At 38.9% G+C, this 23714-nt stretch overlaps 1 protein-coding gene across 1 annotated transcript in view; it reads right to left on the bottom strand.

Annotated features, from left to right (window-relative positions):
• Positions 1-3008: 3008 nt before the first annotated feature.
• The window catches only part of LOC107706851 (contactin-1a-like), an 87982-nt gene continuing 67276 nt past the window's right edge, over positions 3009-23714 (bottom strand). Inside the window, exons 10-23 of the mRNA XM_016510688.1 lie at positions 22075-22199; positions 20027-20147; positions 19753-19903; positions 19546-19673; positions 17873-18045; positions 14132-14276; positions 13857-14018; positions 13428-13633; positions 11627-11861; positions 11444-11547; positions 10604-10793; positions 10346-10464; positions 5501-5654; positions 3009-3786 (exon numbers count right to left, since the gene is read on the bottom strand). Of these exons, the coding sequence (XP_016366174.1) occupies positions 3710-3786; positions 5501-5654; positions 10346-10464; positions 10604-10793; positions 11444-11547; positions 11627-11861; positions 13428-13633; positions 13857-14018; positions 14132-14276; positions 17873-18045; positions 19546-19673; positions 19753-19903; positions 20027-20147; positions 22075-22199 (2090 nt within the window). The 3' untranslated portion in view covers positions 3009-3709. The remainder of the gene's footprint in view (positions 3787-5500; positions 5655-10345; positions 10465-10603; positions 10794-11443; positions 11548-11626; positions 11862-13427; positions 13634-13856; positions 14019-14131; positions 14277-17872; positions 18046-19545; positions 19674-19752; positions 19904-20026; positions 20148-22074; positions 22200-23714) is intronic.

Consider the following 23714-nt stretch of genomic DNA (forward strand, 5'->3'; position numbering starts at 1 on the left):
GGAGATATCATCAGGAAACACGGTGTTAGCTTTCACTGTTATGCTGATGATACTCAGCTCTATATTTCTTTGCGGCCCGGCGAAACTCTGGCCATTTGATAATACCTAGAATATCAAAATCAACTGCGGGCGGCAGATCCTTTTCCTATTTAGCGCCCAAACTCTGGAATAACCTACCTAACATTGTTCGGGAGGCAGACACACTCTTGCAGTTTAAATCTAGATTAAAGACCCATCTCTTTAACCTGGCTTACACATAACACACTAACACATTTCTAATATTCAAATCCCAGATAGTGGATCAGCACATAGAGATGACCTCTACAGCCCTGAATGTCAGCGGAGATCAGGACAACTAGATGAGCCCCAGATACAGATCCCCTGTAATGACCTTGTCTCAGACGACCACCGGGACAAGACCACAGGAACCAGATGAGTCTTCTGCACAATGTGACTTTGCTGCAGCCCTTTAATTGAACTGCTCCCCGACTGAGCCTGGTTTCTCCCAAGTTTTTTTCTCCATTCTGTCACCGATGGAGTTTTGGTTCCTTGCCGCTGTCGCCTCTGGCTTGCTTAGTTGGGGACACTTCATTTCCAGCGATATTGTTGACTTGATTGCAAGTGATTGCAAAGATACTATTTAAACTGAACTGATGATGACATCACTGAATTCAATGATGAACTGCCTTTAACTGAAAATTGAGTGTTTACTATTGTCACTTTGCATTATTGACACACTATTTTCCTAATTAATGCTGTACAGTTGCTTTGACACAATCTGTATTGTTAAAAGCGCTATATAAATAAAGGTGACTTGACTTGACTAAAGGGGAAGGAGTGTAATGTGCTGACTGTCTGGTATGTTAAGCCACGCCCCATCTGTATGTATGTGAGTTCTCCATATGTGTTTGAGCACTCAGTAAACAAGTGAGCATGCAGAGCGTGTGTCTGTCAATCCTCTCCCCTAATTCCGCCTCCTATCAAAATATATTACAGATATGTCACAGGAATTTTCCAACATTTGTTCATATTAATTTAAAAGCATTTTGTTTTATTGACCACAGCATTATTGTTGATAATTGTTGAGAGGCACTTTTGATTCATTTTGTAAACAACAATGTGCTGATTCCTCCTGCTGGAATCTTCACATCTGACTGTAGTTTTTGTAGTTTTAGCTTTTGCTTTGACTTTGAATGAAATGGATATTGAAACTTAATTTCTATAGTATTTTGTAGCTTCTACAGCAGATCAAACGTTCATTTCTTAACTTCTACACACAAATTGTTCATTAAATGTTTTCAATAGTGACGTCCATATTTCAGCAAATATATTTAATCTCACTCTCTTTCACATAGATGAGACAGTAAGCCTCTTTGTAGTTTTATTTGGAAAATCATGTACGAGTGAGACCCATTTTGCTCTGTTATTCATCGCATACACTTTTACTCCAGGTTGGGTTACTAATGCGAAATGTTTGAAAATGTTTAATCTAGACCGAATGCTGGAAACATAAAGATGATAAGGAAGAGGATGTGAAGGTAAGACTGAAGCGAGAAACACACAGCAGACATGTTTGTTTGGTCTCTATAAAGTTTAATTGAAGACTGAGTTGAATGAAGCAGGTAATAACTGACAGGTTAGTCTTTATCTACACAATCTAGTTAAAGAGGCTGACCTGTCGTTGAACTGAACCAGTGAGTATGACGATCAGTCCATTCAATCCCATCATGCATCTGGCCTCTGAATAACTGCAGGCCGCTAAAGCTCAAGGCATCCATGCATTTGGCAAAACTCTCTCACGCAGACGAACATCAGGAGCAAAAGCACTTAGTGGAGGATTAAATGAGGAGAAACTTCAGCTCAAACACATGAAATCACATGAATTCACTGCTCCGCTTCATTACAAACAATCTGATCCTGATGATGTTTAAGACGGAGTTTCTCAAAGACGAGTCAAACCTTCAAATCCTGATCAATAAAACAAAATATCCAGATCACCAGATGAATGGCAAATCATATTATCTGTTTATAAAGGAGCACGTGACATACAGACGCATGAGTTAACAGACTATAAACTCATATATTTGAGCAAACACTCCAGTATGAAACTGACAGAAATGATTTTTGCACCAATAGATGAAACTGTGTGAATATAAACAGACTGAAATGTTCAATCATCATTTAAAGTTAGCGACTGTAGCAAATGTTATGAAAATAAAACAACGTTAAATGACATTCATCACAAATCACCTGCCAATGGCACACAGATCTGAATGATACAGTCAAAACAAAAGAGGTTTTGTGCTCAAGAATCAGTGCGATCATGATTCTGCTTTTGTTATGTGGTTATTAATGAACGTAATTAATATTTATGAAACTTTTACCAGGTAACTGAATCTGATGCATTATAACTCAATGAATCTGTGTTCACCAGTGCTGGCTAGATTACTTACAAACTGTAGTCTGTTACTGATTACAAATTACATGATGAAAACTGTAGTCAGTAATGTAATCTAGATTACTCATTTCAGGCAATGTATTCGGACTACTTTTGCATTACTTTTAGATTACTTTTGACCTAACTTGTTTATAGATTTAAATGGGGAAAATAAATAAAATATATGACCATTAACTGACATCAGAGAACATGCAAATATGTTGTTAAATTATTTGAAATATTAACTGTAAATCTCAGGGGGACTTTAAGTAAATATTTTAGGTCAGAGAGGTTAAAAATGAATAAACGTGAAAACAGCAATGACAAGGACAAAGTCTTCCAGGCTTGAAATATTTCTGTCAGCTATACATCGGCAGTGTTTAGTAACTTGTGTAATTATTGATCTCGTACATGAGAATAACTAAACTATAAATACTTTAATGCCATTGTGTGAATAATTTGTAATCATGTAATCCATAAAAATGTAACTGTAATCTGATTACGAGCATTTTACAATGTAATATAATTTGATTTCGAAGTACTGCATTTTTGGAATCTGATTACATAATCCAGGTTACATGTAATCAGTTACTACCCAGCACTGGTGTTCACTAGGAGGTGTTCAGTGTGAAATCACATTAAATCACACTGTTGCTTCTCTAAAACACAAATGCATTTGCAGTATTTGTTCGTCTACCTCAGCTGATCATATTTCATAACATTTCTGAGACTGAAGCTCGTAAACGAACACAAACTCAAACACAAACGTCCATTTTCATTCAGCCGCTGATGTTCCTCACCTGAACCCAAGACAGATTTTAAAATTATATCCTAATTTAAAAGAAAATCTAAATCTAAAAATCTTGAATAGATGAATATCTTATAAATTATTGCATATATAATAATCCTCTAAAAGTGAATGGAGTTGAATGTGAATTGTTGGTTTGCTTTGACTGTATCTGTCCACAGAAATAAGAGAAAGCCACTGATCTGACAATGACATAAAGACAAACGTGAGACACTGATCTGTCACCAAAACACACAGGAAGTCTAACAGCAGCACTTCCTGTTTCCGCTCCGTCTGGACCAATCAGCGCTCATTAAGAGATCAGAGTGTGAGATGTTGTAAGGCATATTGAACCGTTCAGACATTAAACACACGCTCTGTCCTGAATCTCCAGTCTTTTGTTCTCCAGAGCCGTGTGGACTCTGAATATTGGTGGGTTTCATCCTGTGAGAGTTTAGCTTCATTGAATTAGGATGAAACTACATTCAGAGAATCAAACTCAACAGAACTGTGAGGAGAAGCCAGAAGAAGCCAAGAGATGGAGATGCCAGAACGGCTGCACCTGCACAAACACACACACACAAACATCACAAAACTCTCTTATTTTACTCACTGACACACTTTTAGTGGCTTTAGTAATATATTTCACTTTCATTTTAGTCATTTTTTATTGTGTTCCTTGCTTTTTGGCTTGCTTAGTTTGGATCTGAAAGACACTTAACTTTCTGTAATTTATCGATATGACCGCACTGACTGAGACCGTTAGCTGAGAACAAAACTTGAACTGAATTAAGCTGGATGATGTACTATTGTCTTTGTATAAAGCACTATGAAGGTGACTTGACTTGTGTGTTTTTGCCATTGCTCTTAATCAAAAGAGACCAAACTTATTAATTTTGGCTAAACTGTTCAGAAGTTATAGGTAAAAATGTCAATTATTCATATCTCTTGACCAAGTTTGGTCTGAATATGATAAAGTGTTGCTGAGATATAGCCTCACATCCATTTTGCGTTCTTAGCCAAAAATGTTGATGCGCGCTATACAAGATGGGTCTGTGGAAAATCTTTTAATAACTCATTTCCAGCACGGTCTCAAGACAATCTGAGCCAATTTTGGTGAAAAATCAGATGAACTGTCTAGGATGAGTTAGAAAAAGAAGAGTGTTTAGCCCTTACCGTTCAGAAGTTATTAGCATAAACATGAGTGCAACTTTGAGCTGTTGGTGGCGCTACAGCGTTTGAGTTAGAGACTCCAAATTTGTTGTGGTTAATGTTGAGGCGGTCCTCTATCCGTGTGCCAAATTTCATAACTTTCCTGCAAGCGGTTCTATTGGCTCCATAGGGACTCAATAGCAGAAATAATAAGAAAACTAATGAGTACAAGAGTAGCTTGACCCCTAAATATCACATCAAACTGCTTATGATTTGCCTCGTTTGTAGGTTACTTTGAAGCATCTGCAAAATTAATAACTATAAATTTGTCTAGTAGAATATTGTGTTTGGAAGTCTGTTTTAATTTCTTTTCTAAATTTAGCTATATTTTATTAACTTTATTTCTATTTTTTATTGCCATGTCATTGTTTATATGTTATTTGTGTATCACTACTAAGAAAAATACAAAAAGGACAATAACATCTAATCTAATCTAAATGTAAATATGATGATAGTCATGTTTCTCAGTTTGATTGGGTTTCATTACTTTGAATTAAACTCTCATCTACTTTTTTGCTATCTTATGTATTTATGTTCCATCAGGATTATGTTCATTCAGAATTGAACCTCCAATCTAATCAACATGTAATTATTATGATACTCTTGTGATTCTCAGTTTGATGGAGTTGCATTACAAACTATCAACTACTTTTTTTGGTATCTTCATTATGCATGATCACATGGTTACTTGTATTTTATCTTCAATAACGATTATTATCCTGATTATCAGGAATAAAACTGAGTCGGAGTCTGAGTCTGATCAGGATTATGTTCATTCACACTAAATCATCTGTGTGTTTTCTGATTAACGGCTCCATCTGCTGGTCATTCAGTTCATGAGTTCATCACTCATCTGCTTCATGTGAACAGCATTTGCACTGATTGAATGCTTATCTTGAATACAGTGTGATTTGCTTTGGATAAAATAATTTGCCAAATGCGTAAATGCATAGAAATATAATGACAAGTTTCCTTATTTGTAAGTGACCTTTGTATAAAAGCATCTCCAAAATCTCCTAAATGGACTGTAATGTCCTTATGCACTAATGTAAATGTGGTTTTACCTGCAATGCGCACTTGTGCGACGGCTCCGTCTCCTCCCTCACTGTGTGCGCGCACCTCCACCAAATAATCGCCCTTCTTCATGGGCAGATCGATGAACTGCTTCGCTGTGGTGTACAGCACGCCGTTGGGCTGCCCCTCCTGCCTGTACAGGACCTGAGTGAGAACAGCACAACATCAAGCGCTGACAGAAACCACAAGATTTACACAATTTGCACAGGATTCAGTGAATCCAGGATAATAAAAAAAAAAATCCTAAACCAGTGACAGAAATGAACTTTCCATTAAGGAGCGATATTTACCACCTTAAACTGATTTCCAGGGGAATCTTAGAAATGATGTGTAATCTTTCTTGTAAATTCTTACATTTACTCAATAAATGCAGTTTGAATATAAGACACTACAGGGCTAAAACCAATCAAACAAAATTGATATCAACAACATCCACCTTTGCACTGCACAAGTGGCTTTTAGGTGGATTTATACAGTCTGTTTAATGCAGCTCAGAGATGCCATGAATGCATTTACACTGCAATTACAACTGCATGAATAATGTTAGGAGATCCATGTTTTAAATATAAAAAATACTGAATATAGGAATATGAAATGATACTTCAAAAATTAATCTATAAAAGCCAGTTGGTGGTGACAAATCACACGGTGTCTTTGATGTAAATTATTGAAAATAATAATTCAAAAGATTCCTTCAGTGCTATTTCTGCCATAAAAAGATATGCTAAAAATAGTAAGAGTAGTATACTAATAGAATATAAACAGCAACCCTTCTTAATTCTTATTTTGTGAATTCTGTAAAGATGACAGTGCCCATTAATTATACTGGAATTTCGGTTACACCAAAGATAGACATCTCTCAACCTGCCCTGTCTCTAATGGAGGTTTCCGAATCTAAAGTTAATACATTTCTGAACTCTCTTAAAACCTCCAAGTCTAAAGATATATTTGGATTAGATTCTATCTTTCTTAAAAGGCATGCAGATTTATTTACTGGACAAATAACAAAGTTAATTAATGCCTCTATTAAAGAAGGGAAGTTTCCGTAGGACTGGAAGTCAGCCATTATTGTTCCGGTTTATAAATCAGGGGACCCGACTGAGGCGAGTAATGCATTGAGAAATGCGTTGCTGAACAGTTGTTAACTCATCTTAATAGTAGCCCTTACACACTGCACCCAATGCAATTTGGATTTCGACAGTAAATTGCTTTCTTTTAGAAACTATCAAGTTAAAAATGGACAAAGGAGGTGTTGTTGGGGCCATATTCTTGGATTTAAAGAAGGCATTCAATACTGTTGATCATCAAATACTCGTTTGTAAACTAGCTAATTTTAATTTTCCCCCTAATGTGCTAAATTGGATGAAGTCTTATCTTACGGGTAGAGTTCAGTGTGTTAGGGTGGGTAGTAAAACTTCACCCTTTCTGTTCAATAAAATGGGTGTGCCTCAGGGATCCATCCTGGGGCATCTGCTTTTCAGCTTATATATAAATGATTTACCCTCTGTATGTACAGGGTGTGATGTTCAGATGTACGCAGATGATACAGTAATTTATGTCCATGCAAAACCAAAGAACAAGCAGCTTCTAAACTTAGTGCAATAATGATAAATGTAAACAAATGGCTTAATGATTCACATCTGGTTCTTAAATGTAAAGAAGACAGTTTGTATGTTTTTCACAAAGATGCACTCTGTAACTGACTGAGATCCTACAATGTATGTGTCTGGAAAGGTCATTCAGGTAGTCTCTTATGTTAAATATCTTGGTATTATCCTCGATTCCACTCTCTCCTTCAAAAAACAAGTGAAGAAAGTATTGCAAATAACTAAATATAATCTTGCTAATTTTAGGTATATGTCACGAATCCGGTCCGTGGCCTTCCGTCCGATTGCCACCAGAGGTCGCCCTTTCATTATATTGACTTTCACACCACACAGACTGTTACACGTCACCCTGGACTACATTTCCCATGTTACATTTCACTGATTGGACTCACCTGCAGTCAATCACACACACACTATATTACACCCACTCAGATCCTTCTCAAACTGCCGAGTATTGTTTGCGTTTATCGCTCTCTAAGTGGTAGCACTTTACGGAGCCAGTTCCCTGTCCTAGTTTTCAGAATCTAGTTTAGTCTTGGTATACCCGTGTCTTGATTCCAGTCTGTTTATCTCTTCCTGTCTGTCAGCTACCTGTCCTGGAATTATCGCCTGCCTTGGATTATCTCTTTGTCTTGCCGTTTCAGACTCTGTTCGCTCCTGCCTGAATTATTGCATGATTTATGAATTACCCGTTTGCCTCATCCTCTGGATTACGTTTGCCGTTGTTTGACCCACGCCAGTATATGGATTACTCTTTCGTCTTGACCTCAATATACCTGTTTGCCATTGTTTGACCCTGCCTGTTTCATATCATGTCTCTGAATAAAGCTTTGCATTTGGATCTGCATGTCTCATGTCTCGTTCACCCCGTTACAGTATATAAGAAACTGCCTAAGAACTACAGCAGCAAAATTATATATAAATTAAATGATTATTCCTCACTTAAGATACTGTATGACAACTTGGTCTCAAGCTAAAGGAACAACACTAAAGCCTATTTTCTCTCTGTATAAGCAGGCATATAAAGTATTAGATAAATAACCCAATACTTACCATCACTGCAATATTCTGGGCAAATATGATATTCTTAGTTGGGAAAATGTAACAAAATACACTGATGCCTGTCTGATGTTCAAGATTGTAAATGGAAAAGCTCCTCCACCACTTAGTATTTTTATTAAGCAGAAAAAGAAAAAGGATCTACTGAAAGAGGATTTCCAACTGAATTAAGAAATTGTACCATATATCATTCATTCAGACAAAGTCTTAAAACCTGGCTTTTAAAAAAAAAACAGACATGTGATCATTTTTAATTTTTAAATCTTACTGCTTGTTTTACTATTAATGTTGATATTATTTAATCCGCTGTTAACATGTTCCATGACCTTTGTTCGCTGTCAGGCAGCTAAATGTATGTTTTGGATTATTTGATTAATATTTTACTAATTGTCTGGTCTGGTATGTTTTTTTAGCCTACAATCTAGGTATGAGTTATTTTATTAATCCATAATGGAGTCTTTTGTGCTTCATGTATGGTTAATGTTTTTTCAGCACGCTTGCATATACCTTTTGAAGGTTGTGTGTTGTCTGTGTGTTTGCATGGCTGATTGTGTGAAAATGTTGATTGTTGTTATAGTGTTAGTACTGTTGTCATGATGCTTTTTGTTTATTGTTCTTTATATTTTAAAGGGTTTTGAAACATCTTCCCAAAGGACTGCAGTTGAAGATTAGCCGACTGGCTAACACTGGCCAGTGTTATGTGTTATGTGCAACACATTTACAGAAATCTTGATTAATGTGTGTTGTCCTTATAAATAAATAAACAATAAACAAACAATGTGAATTTCAAAATTTAGCAACTGTCTCTAAGAATGGCTTATTGAATCACTGACTCATTTAAATTTGTTCATGAACACTGAATCATTCAGGAATGAAACACCACCCTGTTGATCAGTGCTGCAATGATTGGTGAAATAGAGCAAAGCAATCCACAGTGACAATATTGTATCTAAAATGTCCGTCACTTAATATTAACTTGAACATAACATTAACATTTTTTTAAATTTATTGTATAAAGTATAAAACAGTGATCTTAAAAGGAGGACAAATGAGCGTCTGGATCAAGTCTGCGCTGGTAAATGAACAAGGTGTTTCAAAACCGGACTTTCCAATGTGAACCCGCACGGATGGCTACACTAGCAGCAGATTATATCAGAAACACTGTTGTATTTATAAGGGTCTTAGAGCATTCTGTCCAAATTCAGCCCCTTGAGTAACCTGAAATCTGCTCCATAAATCAGTTTTCAGTTTTGATTTGGCCTGTAATATTATCACAGAGTTATAAAGGGACTGTTAAACATGGATTTTTGACATTATATATTCCGAAAAGCCTAAAAGAATAGAAATGTATTTCTTCTGTCTTTTCCTTCTTTCAAACACACATTCTCATTGACTCAAACACTCATTCAATCATCACTCACACATACAGATGATTTTTATGGTCTCTCATTGCTGTGGATCAGCTGCCAGCACTAATTAAGCATCCTTAAGCTCATCAGTGGCTTGAGCTTCACACATGCAGCAGCAGAGGGAGACAGAGAGACAGAAAACCCATCCAAAACCACATATTTTTGCAGTCTTTGAGTCGCACCTCAAGGCCCTGTCCACACGAACGCGGTTATTTTTAAAAACACAGCTTTTTCTACGCGGTTAGGCTGTTCGTCCACACGCAAACGCAGCACCAGGTCACTGAAACCAAACATTTTTGAAAATGCCTGCCAGGGTGAAGATTTTCAAAAACTCCGGTTTCAGTGTTATCGTGTAGACAGCGAAACCGGAGTTTTTGGCTTGTGACGTCGGAGCCTGCGCTGTTATCTCCGCCTACTGGAGACTTTTTCAGGCTTCTGATTGGCCAACATGGCTTTACGGTTGAGATTATATCGCCACCTGTTGGTTTAGCATGCTCTTGACAGTGCTTCACAGCATGCGTTTGCGTTTTCATGTGGACGGAGATTTTTTAAAAAACGGAAGAAGGAAAAACTCCTTCATTTTTAAAAATACCCATGTATGTGTGGACATGGCCGATTTGTATGCATGATAAATCGTAGCTCCATGAATCCAGTAAGACAAACACACTGAAACACATTCAGAGACACTGAGCAGCAGGTAAAGGAAGCATCAAGAGCAGCTCGATTAGTTTAAACACCTCGTTTACTGTGTTTTTCTGACCTTATATCCCTCCACTGTCGACTCGTTGGTCAGCGGCTCCACCTGCTCCCAGGCGATGTTGATCGTCGTGCCGCTGTAGTTCATCTTTGTGCCGATGATTTTAGGAGGCCGACTAGGAGCTGAGAAAAACAATACAATCAGATCAGAAACAGTAACATAAATGCCAATTATTTATTTTTAACATCACGTTTACTCTTTTTTTCCCTCACACAGTAAAAATGTGTCCTAAAAATGTGTTTGGACTCCTATGAGACTTACGTGCTTTCTTGGTGTAGATTTTGTGGCGCTGGCTGGCGGGTCCGTAGCCGGCGCCGTTATACGCCCGTACCTCGATGAGGTAATGTGAGTTGGGCTTCATGTTGTCCAGACGTGTGTGGTTTTCTCGACTGGGAACCAGAACACGTTGTGCAGATGCCTCGTTCTCCACCGACTCCCTCCAGTACCGGACCTGAGAGAGAACACCCGCACCAGGCCAGAAATTAACACACTATCATAGTTTTTATTCATATTTTAAATTAGGCTTTATTTTTACATTTTACATTTTAATTTTAGTTGAGATTTTAGTAATTTTGTTGTTTTATATATTTTTAATTAATTTACATTTTATTTAACTGTCTGTATAGTTTTTATTATTTTTTATTTATTAGTCTTAGTTTACTTTGTTATTTTAGTACATACAAGTACATCTTGGCAAGTACATATTTCTAATATTTCAAGTGTTTCTTCTTTTTTTAAAATCAGTATAATTTTTTTCTTCATTTTTATTTGAGTTTTAGTTTTAGTTATTTTAGTTCAGTTTTAGTTTAGTTATTTTAGTTTACTTCAAATTAAACGAGAACAGTTGCCTTGGCAACTAGGTGAATTTTTTTTATTAATTTATATATTTGTTTTTTTATATTGTAATTTACTAAAGTTAACATTGTATTGCAAGTAATGAGAAGTAATGTTTTTTTTATAGTTTCAGTTTTATTTAATGATAATAACCCAGCTGGTAAATGAACAACTTTAGATATCAGGAAGTGAACTTGAGATGTGTGATAGGATACTCTGATGTGATTGGTTCATTCTGGGGTTAATGGTGAACTAGCGCTTTGGTACCTGGTATCCTTCAACCGTCTGCAGCTGTAGAGGCACCCAGGACACGACGGCTTCTGTGGCTGACAGCGTCCTCGCCTCGATGATGGTGGGAGCTTCCGCAGGAACTGAGATGGAAACACACGTCAGTAATGTCGCTAGTTCACATGGTTTAATTCTGTAAATCTGCAGCCGTGCATCACCCACCATCCTGAGCAGAGTAGATGAAGGCGCTGACGCTGAACGGCCCTTCACCCTGACTGTTAAAGGCCTTCATCTTCACCTCAAACCTGGTGGACGGGGGGATTTTCGAGTCTTTGTGGATGTACTTTTGGGCCTGAGGATCGGTCACTGTCACCCTCATCCACTCGGGGTCGTTATGAGGCTTGAATGCGATGATGTAGCCAAAATTACTGCCGTAGTAGTACTGTGGCTGGACCGGCTGGAGACGCGAACCACAGCAAGACAGCACAGGTGAATAGAGTAAACACTTAAACTAATATAAATCACCATACTTCCCCAGCTGATTAATCACAATGCATTCAAATAATACATTTTGCATTACAAGTTTTCTGAAATGTTATGTTTAAATATACAAATGATGCATTATCATTATATCATGTGCACTAGTTTGCATACATTTCCAGAGCAGAAACATGAACATTGGTTCAAAATTCTTTAGATAATTCTAAGTTTTGGTGTATGTTAGTACTGCTGAAGAGGAGAAACAAACTCACGACCTTTAAATATATGCATTTTCACCATGTTTAAGGAATAAAATGTTGTATAAATCAGTGTGAATGAAATATGAAGAAACCCCTCAGTAAAAACCTTCAGAATATAGAGAGGAATAAAACTCTAAGTTTCGGTGTGTGTAAGTGCCGCTGAAGTGGAGAAACAAACTTTTATAGATATGGGTTGGAATTAAAACCTACAGACGCAAACAGATAAAGTGTCATAAAATAAACACATAATTGTGTATTTTAGATCGTTTTTCACTAGTCTGAAAGCAGACATGTCATAGAAGAGAGTGAGAGAGAGTGAGAGAGTGTCCAGCACTAAATAATGACAGACGTTACAGTAATATTGGTTGCTAGGGCATTGCTATGCAATTACTAGTTACTATGATGTTCTAGATGATTCCAGTGGTGTTACTGTATGTTGTGGGTGGTTTCCCAGAATGCTGCTGGAGGACTAACACACTGATGTTTAATACTTAGTGTTAGTGGTTTAATCAGATCACTATCAACAATAGTACTAGTGAGGATTGACTTAAACATACTAATGCATGGACCTGGTGGAACGTAAGCTTATTAAAGCAACGTAACGTGAGTTTCTGATCATTTTCAACTAAAACGGCATAATATCTGATGAATGAATGCATATATTAATGAGTGAACCTGTAAATGTTTTAAATTTTACTGTTATTACCATGTTTTTACTACATTTGCCCCCCTTTTTACTAATTAAAAATGAGAAATTCTTTGAAATTTCATATTATACATGAACTACAGCAAAACTACTGTGATGCATTTCAGTATTGATGATACATTTTATTTGAATATATCATTATATGAAACTTATAAGAACATACTGAAAATGACCAGCATTAACTCCATTGGAATTAACAGAATTTAATTACTTTTTTTTTTTTTTTTTACTTATAACTCATAACTGCTCAAAAATAGTCCAGATTTACGAAACCTACATTTTCTAACAAAACAACATCAATATTAGTCTGGAATGTTTTCAAACAAAATATATTTCTTTCACTTGTATAAACTTTCACTTTTATCATTAAAAAGACGGATAATGGCGCAGCGATAATGGTAGACGCTGCAATGGTTCATCAATAGGTGGCAGCAGAGTGAAATCAAATGATATATATTTTTTTTATAGTCTTTACTCATTTCTAAAGTTTGCTTCCTGTACTAAAACCTTGAAATTGTTGTGCTCTGCTTCCAGGTCAAAACGGGCTAAATGCAGTAGCTGGGTTAAACAAACACACTAATGACAATAAACCGCAGGTGATTGTTTCCTCAGATGAGGACAAAAGGAGCTCACTGGCTTCTCTGGTGGTGATTTTGGGCGAGGGGTCACTCGGGGGTCCGGTGCCCAGCGTGTTGGTGGCGATGACCCTGAACTCATACTCCATCCAGGGCGTCAGATTGATCACGGAGGCCATTTCTGCATTTCCCTCCACATTCACTGGAGCTGAAGACACACAGAATCACTGGATTACAGCACAAACTCACTGCGGCTGGTTAACATCCAAACTACTGCTTTTAATGGATTCAAATAGTCAAGTCAAACTTTATTAACAGATGATTAAGAAATTAAATAGTCATCTTAAATGTGCAGAAAAGTATATTAATATATGAATTATACACGCACACATATGTATCATCACTATAGAGAAGTGTGGTGATGTACTCACAGGTGGAGGCGTCTCTCCAGTCCTGCTGCTCTCGCACGTCTCTGTACTGGACACTGTATTTGGAGATGGGACTCAAGTTATCCGTCCCGTGACTCCAGGTCACCCTCACGCTGCTGGTCATCACCTCGTCCACACGCACACCACCGGGAGGACCTGGGGGACCTGAGAATGAGGAGACACGGGAGATGGTGATCAACATCAGAAAACAGCTGTGACGTCCCGCTCAGGTTTATTGAAGATAAAATGGAGAATGATCCCATGAGTCTCAGTCTGACCTCTGACCACCAGCTCTGCGGAGGCCGTGATGTTGTCCACCGGCGTCTGCGCCGTACAGCTGTAATGTCCCGCGTGTCTCAGCTGGGTGTTACTGATCAACAGCTCTGAGCTGGACATCCCAGCCTGACCGTCTTGATTAACATCCTGAGCAACAATCATTTCAGTTAATACGTTTAATTCATGTTTGCTATATACACAAGACACCTGTTCACACCAAGAACAATAACTAAAACCATACAGTTGGGACAATAGCGGCATCCACACCACGATTATGACGATAAAGACTCACTTTCAAAGTCAAAATGTCAGTATAGTTATTGGTGCAGTTAACGTGATAGTTATCATTACAGTTCTCATAATTAACATAATATTTAACATTATGGTTATCGTTGCAATTCTCATAATTATCGTTATAGTTATCGTTACATTTATCATTACTGTTATTCTTATAGTTTGCAATATAGTGATTGTTCGTTACTGTCATGGTTATGTTCTGTTTTGGTTCTGTTTCTGCCTCCACATTTCCCTGAGTCCCCTTGTCTATTAGTTTCCATGGTTTTTGATTAATTTGCTCGTTAGTCATTATTAGTTAACTCCCTTCACCCGTTTTCCCCTCGTCAGCTGCCCTACTTAAAGTCTTCCTTCTGTTCTGTCGTTTGTCAGTGATTGTTTGATGTTATGACTACCCTGAGCTGTTTCCTTGCCTGAGTTTTTGTGGATTATAATATTAAAGACTTTTCGTTGTGGATTATCCTCGTCTTCTTCGCCTTCCTTTAGAGAGACTGTAACAAAATCACCGGCCCTCATTTTGAGTAAATTTTTAGCAGCGTTTTTCTTTCTGTTTGTTTTGTTTCTTTCATCCCTCTCCCTCTATGGACCTGCCCGCAGTCCAGCTGCTTTGCCTGGAGCAGCAGGACCGTTCGCTGGAAGACCACACCAGGGACTTTATCGACCTGGCGTGCCTTACTCACTTCCTGGACCGCTCGCTCTGTGTTTTCTACATCAGGGGTTTTCAACCTTTTAGGACATGCGCCCCCCAAGTGTCTAATTTCACTCGCGCCCCCAGGACCATACCAGGGACTTTGTAGATCTGGCATACCTTACACACTTCCTGGATCGCTCGCTCTGCATATTCTACATCACCAGCCTGAGCGAGCGGTGTAAGGCACGCCTACCAGCGGACGGTCCAAAGGAGAATTTCGCCACTTGTGTGGAGTGGCTGCTGGAGAATAATGGACTATTTTTCTCCGTCTGCCCCACCGAGGACAACTCCAGCCCCACTCCCGAGCCAGAGTCCAGCCAGCCATCACCATCACGCTGCATGGAACGTTCGCCAGAGCCCACCGCAGCCACAGAGCCAGAGCCGGCCGCGATTAAAGAGCCAACGCCATTTAAAGCGACAGAGCCAATCATCGCCCCGGAGCTAGGGCTCGAGAGCGCGACTGACCAGGTGCATGAGCCGGCAACACCGTGCATCGTGGGAATAATTGTGGAGATTGAGGGAATGGAGAATAACCCCGCCCACACGCCCACTACTGAGGGTGAGCTGTTACTGGACTCTGAACTATTGAGCTATTTGTGTGAGGAGGAATTCTGGCTTCTCCCTTTCCCGTTGGTCCCGCCCACCTCCCCATTGTCTCCAGAGCCCCTGCTGGTTCCGTCCAGCTCTCCTGTATCTCCTAAATTCCCTGTTACTCCTAAGCTTCCACCCAGCCTCCCTCTCCCGCCTCCTCTAATATCAGCCAGTTCCTCAGCTCTATCTCTGTTGGTGCCTGTCAGTCCCTCAGCACACCCTCAGTCAGCACCATCTGGGTGCTCTGATCTGCCTCGGGACTTCCATTCTCCAACTCTGCCTAGGCGTGAGGATCCCCTGTCTCCACCTCGGTCCTTTGACCCATCGGCTCCGCCTTGGCTCCTAGCTCCCTTGTCTCCACCGTGGCCCGTTATCCCACCAGCTCCACCGGGCTCCCTCGTCCCTCTGGCTCCGCCTTGGTCAGTCATCGACCATCCGCCGCCTCGGGGAATCCTCTGGCTTCGCCTCGTCACTCCGTCTCTCTGGCTCTGTCAGGCTCCTCCTTCCCTCCGGCTCCACCTTTGTTCTCTGTCGCTCCGGCTCCGCCGTGGTCTTCCGGAGCCCCGCCTCCGCCTCGGTCGCCTGAGCCTTCAGCGCCGCCTTGGCCCTCCGGATCCTCAGTGTCACCCTGGCTCTGCGGCTGCTTGTCTCCGACCTGGACTCCTACTCCACTCCACTCCTACTTATCGCCGTCAGTCGGCCCCCTGGTGTCGCCTGCTCGAACTCCACCATAGCTCCTCCCTCTGGCGACTCCACCGTGGGCCACAATCCTGGCTGGTCTCTGGATTTCCATCTGGCTCCTCCTGCTCCGGGCTCCTCCCTGGCTCTTCCCTCCATCCACTCCGCCCTGGCCCTATGAACTATGCTCCTTTTTCATTGCCTGCCCCTTGCCTGCCCCACGCCCGCCTCCTGAACCCCCACCCTCCCTCCTCTGTTGGACTGTTGATAGACGCGAGGACGCGCCTTCCGGGAGGGGGGCGAACTGTCATGGTTATGTTCTGTTTTGGTACTGTTTCTGCCTCCACATTTCCCTGAGTCCACTTGTCTATTTTTTTTCCATGGTTTTTGATTAATTTGCTTGTTAGTCACTATTAACTCCCTTCACCTGTTTTCCCCTCGTCAGCTGCCCTACTTAAAGTCTTCCTTCTGTTCTGTCATTTGTCGGTGATTGTTTGACTACCCTGAGCTGTTTCCTTGCCTGAGTTTTTGTGGATTATAATATTAAAGACTTTTCATTGTTGATTATCCTCGTCTTCTTCGCCTTCCTTTAGAGAGACTGTAACAGTTACATTATCTTTACAGTCATCATTATAGTTATCATTGTTACAGTTATCATGTTATCATCATTATAGTTATCATTATAGATACTGTTAGATTTACCATTAGTTATCGTTACAGTTATTGTCATAGTTATCAATATAGTCATTGTTATAGTAAGCATTGTTATAATTATCAGTATAGTTATTGTTACAGTCATCATTATAGTTACCGATATAGTTATTATTATAATTAGCATTATAGTTATAATTATAGTTATCAAAATGATCTTCATAGTTATCATTATAATTATTGTTATAGTTATCATTATACTAATTGTTATAGATACCATTAAAAGTAGCATTATGCTTATCTTTATAGTTATCATTATATATACTGTTAGGTTTACCATTATTTATCATTACAGTTATTGTCATGGTTATCAATATATTCATTGTTATAGTTATAAACATTATAGTAAGCATTGTTATAATTATCAGTACAGTTACTGTTACAGTCATCATTATAATTACCGATATAGTTATTATTATAATTATCGTTCGAATTATCATTATAGTTATAATTATAGTTATCAAAATTATCATCATAGTTATAATTATAGTTATCAAAATTATCATCATAGTTATCATTATATTATTATATTATAATTATTATAGATACCATTAAAAGTAGCACTATAGTTATCATAAGTAGCATTATGGTTATCTTTATAGTTATCATTATAATTATTATTATTATAGTTATCGTTATAGTTGTCATAGTTATCGTTTTTTGTGTTAAGGGATCCACTATGGTACTGAAGAGTCTTGATTCATTAAAACTAAAAAAATAATCAATAGATGTTTGTCATCAGTATTTAACAGGATTTAACATGAGGAACTGAATTCACCATTTTGTGCTCGTAATGCTCTCTGTCTCGGTCGAAGTCGATGACGTGTGCGTCGAGGGACCAGATGAAGGTGAGGTCGAGGGTGGGGTCATGTGACGTGGCGCACTCCATCCTGGCGCTCTTGCCCACACTGACGTCAGAGTTGGACGGGGCCAGAGTGATCTTCGTGGCGTCTGAAGAGAGACAACGATAAACTCAGACAACAAACGGCTGATTCTGATTCCAGCACTTCTACAGGACACATGAATACAGGAGAACGCCTCTCACTTCTGCTGATGTGCAGTCGCGTGTTTGTGGCAGCAGAGGGCAGGAGTGAGACGTGTGTCCATCACATCACACTTAAAGGGCTAGTTCACCCAAAAATGAAAATTAGCCCACAAATTACTCACCCTCAAGTCATCCTAGGTGTATATGACTTTCTTCTTTCAGACGAATCCAGTCGGAGTTATATTAAAAATTGTCTTTGATCTTTCAAGCTGTTTAATGCCACTCAGCGGGTGTTGCATGCATCACCGACTGGATTCGTCTGAAAGAAGAAAGTCATATACACCTAGGATGACTTGAGGGTGAGTAATTTGTGGGCTAATTTTCATTTTTGGGTGAACTAACCCTTTAACCAACAAATACAAACTCAACTAGATTACAAACTGTGACGTTCATTTGAGAGGAAGCCCAGCAAGAAAGTTTGCAGTAGGTTTAAAGATTAAGGTTAGGAGGTTTTAAGGCCATTCAGTCTGTCAGACAAACAGATGTGTTCTGGATGGTTGCTATGGAGTTGCTAGGGTGTTCTGGGTGGTTGTTAGGGAGGGTGTTACTTTACAGTTTCTGAAGTATTCTGGGTGGTTGCTAGGCTAGGGTGTTCTGAGAGGCTGTTGGGGTGTTGTTTTGCCGATGGTAGGCTATTCTGGATGGGGTATTCTGTGTGTTTGCTAGGTAGTTGCTATGGGGTTGCTATGTGGTTACTAGGGTGTTCTGGGTGGTTGGTGGGGATTTTTCTTTGCAGTTTCGAAGGTATTCTGGGTGGTTGCTAGGCTAGGGTGTTCCAATGCAGCTACTAGGATGTTCTGGATTGTCATTAGGGCATTGCTAGGGTGTTGCAGGGTATTGTAGAGTATTCTGGGTGGTTGCTAGGGTGTTGTTATGCAGTTTCTAGGGTGTTCTGGGTGGTTGCTATGGTGTTGCTATGCAGTTGCTGGTGTCTTGTGGATGGTTGTTATGGTGTTACTTTGCAGTTTTTAAATTTCTGGGTGGTTGCTAGGCTAGTAGGTAGCTATGAGGTTACTATGGTGTTCTGGGTGGTTGTTAGGGCATTGCTAAGTTGTTCTGGATGGTTGTTAGGGTGTTAGTTTACAGTTTCTAAAGTATTCTAAGTGGTTGCTAGGCTAGGAGGTGGTTGTTAGGGCATTGCTAGGGTGTTGTATAATATTCTGGGTGGTTGCTAGGGTGTTGCTATGCGGTTGCTAGAATCTTTTGGGTGTTTTGTTAGGTCTTTACTTTGCAGTTTCTAAGGTATTCTGTGTGTTGCAAGGTTAGGATGTTGTTAGGTGTGTTGCTGCTGGAATGTTGCTATGTGATTGCCAGGGTGAACAGTACATTGTCTTTCTCAAGCCAACACAATAACAGCAGTAATAATCAGGATGTTCTGATGTTAGGGTTTGGATTCTGTGTCGTACCGGTGACTGACAGCGATCCGGAGCTGTTCGCTCGGCCTCGGTTGTTTTCTGCGAAACATGTGTATTTTCCTTCGTCTGATTTAGTGACGTTCAGAAGCTCTAAACTCCCGTCTGGCCATATGAAAATCCTGCAATCATAACAGACTGAATATGAATGGTTCTGGAGAGAGCAGGGATCCGTGAGATGACCTCTGCGTGACCTCTGACCTGCTGGAGTTGTGTAGGAGTTCGGTTCCTTTGCTCCAGGAGATGGTCGGCTGCGGCGCTGCTCTGGGTTTGCAGTCAATCACCACGCGCCCGTTTTTGGCCCCCAGAAGTTTGGGTTTCACGGGTTTCCACTCAAACGAAGGAGCGTCGGCTGAGAAAACAACACATTCAGAGGAAGAACTAGCAGTGTTCCTCAAGATCTTCAACCCTTTGAGTCCTGAAGCTCAGAACCACATTTTACAGTAAATATTAATACTAAACGATGAATACTCACCAAAGACCCTGAGCTCGGCGTTGGCATATATTGTGCCGTGACGGTTCTCAGCAATACACTGATACATCGCTGAATCATCAAATGTCAGGTCTGTGAAATGCAACTCATGGTTCTTGGCGTACTGATGGAATAGAATCAAGAAGAGAACAGATTCATCCGTCAGAACTCAAGACTGCTTTCATCAGATATCATCAATATCATATTTCTACTGACTATCATGAGCCTCTGAAATCTATCAATGAGAAAAATCCCTAAAAAATACTAAATAATAACATTATTCATATATATATATATATATATATATATGTGTGTGTGTGTGTGTGTGTGTGCATGTATTTATATATAATTCATACAAGTAAAATTAATAAATATAAATGTAAAAAGTACAAATAAATTATTTAATGCAAATATGTATATGAAAATGTATTTGTTTAATTAATTTCATTAGATAAAATAAATATGAATAAAATCATAATAATACAAATATTACAAAATCATAAAATAAACTAACAAATAAAACAATTTGGCATACAAGCAAAATGAATAATGCCGTACAAATAAATTTAAATTCTAATTAAAAACAAAAACAAACAAATAAATAAATAAATATATTTGATTATTTATTAATGTGATAAAAAAAAAAACAATTATAAAAACAAATCATAAAAAACATATTAACCCTTAAATGCATACCTCGGGTCTTTAGCGACCCGGGACATCATTCTCTACCCTCTCCCTCCTTAATTTTTTTAAGTTAGACATCAACTTTCTTAGTATTCCTCAATCTATTAATTATAAACAATATAACAAGAAAAAAATAGTAAAATATAAAAGAATGCCTGTTTTCTGATTAATTTTTTGTAAAAAGTGTATAGGGTCGCTAGAGACCCGAGGTATGTAAATGTGTAAGTATTTTTTCCTGCGCAACTATATTTACATATCCGATGACTCAATGTGTGCAATGCATCATTTTTCCTCAAGGTGGCACTGTTTGATACACAATGATGACGTGACGTTTCACTCATAATTACCGCAGGCATAAAACAAACGAATATCATCAGCAAAAATTTAAGTGGTTTGAATGGCTTTACTGCAGAGCAATTACTATACGCAATGAAATATAAATGTCACTGCCATTTGATGATCAAAATATTGAATATGAAGTCATTGAAAATGATAGTTTTAGAGAATAGGTTGAGATCGTGAATGTGAGGCAGATGTTGAATATACTGTGAAAGTACGCTCTGACGATGACAGCGATGGTAAAAATAATCTGCTCAAATTGTACACTTTTAAGTTTCAAAAGGTAACAAAATATGCTTTATTTTATTCTTCTGTAATTGTTCTTAAAATATCAAGATAATTTTTTGCTATTGCAGCAGTTAGAGATCCATCCGTGCTGGATATATAGGTCCGGGTCGCTAAAGACCTGAATATGTAATAATGATTGGCGAAACATTCATGCATTTAAGGGTTAAGAGTTAATATAAAGTTTATTTTGACTAAAGACACTGTAAAACACTAACATCTGTATGGCATCATTATTCTGTTGGAAGTCATGTTTGATTTGCATTCTGTGGCTCTTGCTGTGATATACGCTGCAAACACACTTCAGGTGTTTGGATCAGCACCATCTGGTGTCGTGGCTGTTATGCAACCGGAAGCATGATGGGAAGGCCTCGCTCCAGATGGGAACACAGCCAGCAGTCCGGCCGCCTCACAACACGCTCATTCATTACGCTGACCTGCTGCATCTATTTACATGCACTGCTGGAGTGGAGGAGTTTGCTATTGCATTTTACTGACTGCGACAATGTTTCCTATTTTTATTGACATCAAAATAGGGAGACTGTGGCGTTCCTGTAGCTCAAAGAGTACAGCATGACGCTAGCAACATGAACTGATTGAATGTATAAAACTCTGAATGTAAAAACAGTCACTTTGAATAAAAGCACCTGCCAAAATTCAGATTTATTTTCAGTTGATCTGATTTTAAATGCTTGAATTTGTGTGAAAAGGAATGATTATAAATCAGACGTCAGTGGTACCATTCGTCCGTTCTTCAGGAAGTGCACGTGGGGTTTGGGTTTCCCGCTGGCCAGACAGGACATGATGTAATCGCCTCCGATGTCTCTCTCCGAGCTGCTGATCTTCTCCACCCATTCAGGAGCTCCTGAGTCAAACACAAACTCACGCGTAAACCAGTGTTATTTAGTATCATTTAGATACTATTACAGTATTTATTAAGATTTTGAATTAGTTATTTTAGTGCATCAAGTTAAACTAAATGAAAATGAAAAACACTATCTTAGCAACTAGTAAAAAAAAGTTTGTATACTTTATTTCGGTTAGCATTTATTTAAATTCAAGTATTTATTATTATTTATTTTATCATTTTAGTTTTAGTTAACTATTATAAACCCTGATGTAAACTAGCAGTGCTTTACAGGGCTATTCTTGCATTTGAACAAATCCTAAAACATTAAGAATTGAACATTTTTGCATTTTTATTGGTATTGTGATAACACTTTAGCTTAGGGACCCATTCTCACTACTAACTAGTTGCTTATTAGCATAAGCACTTCCGGCTTCGCTACCTTTTCTGTAATTTTCTCTGATTTTTCTAAGATTTTTACTTCAGCAGATCAGCACAGTGCTCAAACAACACATTTTTAGCACAAACACTAAAACTAAAAACTAGGGATGCACTGATACCGATACTGGTATCGGTATCGGCCCGATACTGGTCTCCTGTACTCGTACTCGTACTCGTTAAAATGACCCGATACCAAACGCCGATACCACACAACATGTGATAAGCGCCATATTCAAACAAAGAAACACCAACAACAGACAGCAGAAAGGAGTTAAGGATGTCTACTACGAAGTATATGTATGCAATGAATATAATGTTAAACATTCAGTATTAACGCCTGTATAGCTCACAGCTGTCTACATTCAAACAGAAGAGAGAGAATAATGCCTCCTGTTGAATCTACTTGTTGCATAAACTGCTGCAAACTTCTACAAAGGATTGTGGTTCTTGAAACAAAGTTACTTGCTGGAATTCCAAAACAGGCAGAACACTCAGCAGACCGTCATCATGGACCCCCTCAGCATACAGCCGGTGAGTCCTGTGAATCTAGTGAATCTCAACAGTTCCGGAACATTCTGATGAAGCAAAAGACTGCAAATCGAATCATCATCCATGTGGGGAAGAATGATATTCGGAAAGAGCAGTCAGAACTCCTTAAAAAGGATTTCAGTGAACTCTTTGAAACACTTCGAAAACTCAAAGTTCAGTCGTTCATCAGTGGACCATTCCCAGCAAGGGGAAGTAACATGTTTTCACGGTTGCTTGGGCTGAACACATGGCTACAACGATCTTGCAATATAAAAGGAGTGAATTTCATCGACAACTTTAATCTTTTCTGGGGCCACAGACAACTGTTTAAACTGGATGGCCTCCATCCAAACAAACTTGGTGCAAGAGTACTTAAGGACAATATCTAATTCTCCCTCTGTCATCCTTCAGCAGAGTGTGTCAATCCACTCAGCCTGAATAGCACACACACACCTGGTCCTGTGGTGGCTTCTGCTGTTGCTGTGAAGAATCTTTCTCAGAGTCTTGGAGTTTTGATGCCAGAAGAGATTTTATTTTCAGAGACAATAAAACCTGAGAGAACTC

This window comes from Sinocyclocheilus rhinocerous, unplaced genomic scaffold (assembly GCF_001515625.1).
Source record: "Sinocyclocheilus rhinocerous isolate Xijiao unplaced genomic scaffold, SAMN03320098_v1.1 scaffold2460, whole genome shotgun sequence".
NCBI classification, from domain to species: Eukaryota; Metazoa; Chordata; class Actinopteri; order Cypriniformes; family Cyprinidae; genus Sinocyclocheilus; species Sinocyclocheilus rhinocerous.